The 1,530-nt window shown below is 39.8% G+C and overlaps 1 protein-coding gene across 2 annotated transcripts in view; it reads right to left on the bottom strand.

Annotated features, from left to right (window-relative positions):
* Positions 1 to 286: 286 nt before the first annotated feature.
* Positions 287 to 1,530, bottom strand: part of LOC111437036 (peptidyl-prolyl cis-trans isomerase CYP59) — a 17,299-nt gene continuing 16,055 nt past the window's right edge. Inside the window, exons 14-15 of one of the 2 annotated variants that reach the window (XM_023074862.1) lie at positions 757 to 1,472; positions 287 to 686 (exon numbers count right to left, since the gene is read on the bottom strand). In XM_023074862.1, the coding sequence (XP_022930630.1) occupies positions 758 to 1,472 (715 nt within the window). In that variant the 3' untranslated portion in view covers positions 287 to 686; position 757. Of the gene's footprint in view, positions 1,473 to 1,530 lie in introns of both variants that reach the window. The other variant, XM_023074861.1, reaches the window with a different exon arrangement.

Here is a 1,530-nt window from a genome sequence, read left to right as displayed (position 1 = left end):
TTGTTCATCAATTATTTGTAATGTTGTTCTCTTGAGCTCCCCTACCTAATTCAACTAGTCCCGAGGGGAATTTGTAATTTGCTTCTCATCACCAATTATTTACAAGTTTGTGAAAGTAGATGAGCACAGTGCTTCCAAGGTTGTCTATGAAATGATGATACACAAAGAACTATCCAAGGCTGACAACCATAGAATCGAACAACTTTGATCCAACCACTTAGTACATAAATTCCACCACAGTATCTGAGTGGTTGAAATATGTTTTTCTTCATCTATCAAATGGGTGTTCAAGCTGTATGGGGAAATTATATAAACACAGCAGAACAGTTTACAAGTGAGGGCCGAATAACCAAGCAACAACCAGGCATAATTTTTGGGTTGCCGTTCGTCCCTAAACACCATCTTTTTGCTACATGCTTAACTGGAAATCTAATACGATGAGTCAAAGTCATATATCATTACTGAAGAATGCATTGAAAAAGGGAGGGGAAAAAGCTTGCACTAAGAAACAAATGGTCAAGTATCATTGCTGAACAATGCATTGGAAAAATATGGACTACTTACAACGGCCGAAAGGGAGTACATTTTGTTCTTTTTTTTTTTTTTTTTTTTAATCAAGAGGCACTATACCTTAGAAGACCACCATGAAGTGCCTTCAGCCCTTGTAGTAGCCATTGTTATCTGCCCTTGTGACATTCTATCTACCGGAGATAGTGAACTGTCATCTGCAATTCTTTCAATCTAAATGGCTCATCCCTTATCTTTCCTTGTACTCTTCCTTGCTTCGTCTTTTGGGTTCTCGCTCGTCTCTCCTGTCCTTGTAAACATCATCAACTGTATTGTATCTTTTCTTATAATGAGAACCGTCTTTCATCTCTGCTTTGTCACCGTCTGAATCTCTTTTTTTTCCATAACTTCTTTCATCCTTCCTATATTCTCGACCATCATCTGTACTTCTCCTTCTACCATCTCCCTCGTACCTTTTCTCTTCATGGCTACTCTTATCTGAATGCCTTCTGCCATAAGTCTCTTCATCCTTCCTCCTTTCTGACTTGTCGCTATCTTCCCTTCTGCTTCTATTTCTATTAGCCTCATAATCCCTCTTGTCATAAGCGTCATTATCATGTGTTGCTCTTCTTTGATAATCCAACTCCTTTTTCCTGTCGTCATCCCGGTCACTCTGTCTCTTCCTTCGTTTTTCATGGTCCCTTCGGTCTTCAAAGTCATCCCTGTCTCCTCTGTATCCACTGGATTGCCTTGCTTTATTTTCCCGATGCATCTCTCTCTCCCTGTATCTATTTCTGTCACTTGATTCATGCCTTTCACTTGCACCCTTCTTTTCTGCATAATGATCACGATCATTGGGGCTTTGCTTTCTAGGCCTCTCAACATACTTATCTTTAACATGATCTCGATGTCTCTTTTCTTTCATATGGTTACTTCCATTATCCTCATCAAATACAAAGTCATACCTACAAAATGATTCAGCTGTCATGAGTGTGTGTGAAAGAGAGAGAGAGGGGGGGGGGG

This window comes from Cucurbita moschata, unplaced genomic scaffold (genome assembly GCF_002738365.1).
Source record: "Cucurbita moschata cultivar Rifu unplaced genomic scaffold, Cmos_1.0 Cmo_Scf00062, whole genome shotgun sequence".
In the NCBI taxonomy this organism is placed as follows: Eukaryota; Viridiplantae; Streptophyta; class Magnoliopsida; order Cucurbitales; family Cucurbitaceae; genus Cucurbita; species Cucurbita moschata.
This window is presented reverse-complemented; position numbering and strand designations above follow the sequence as displayed.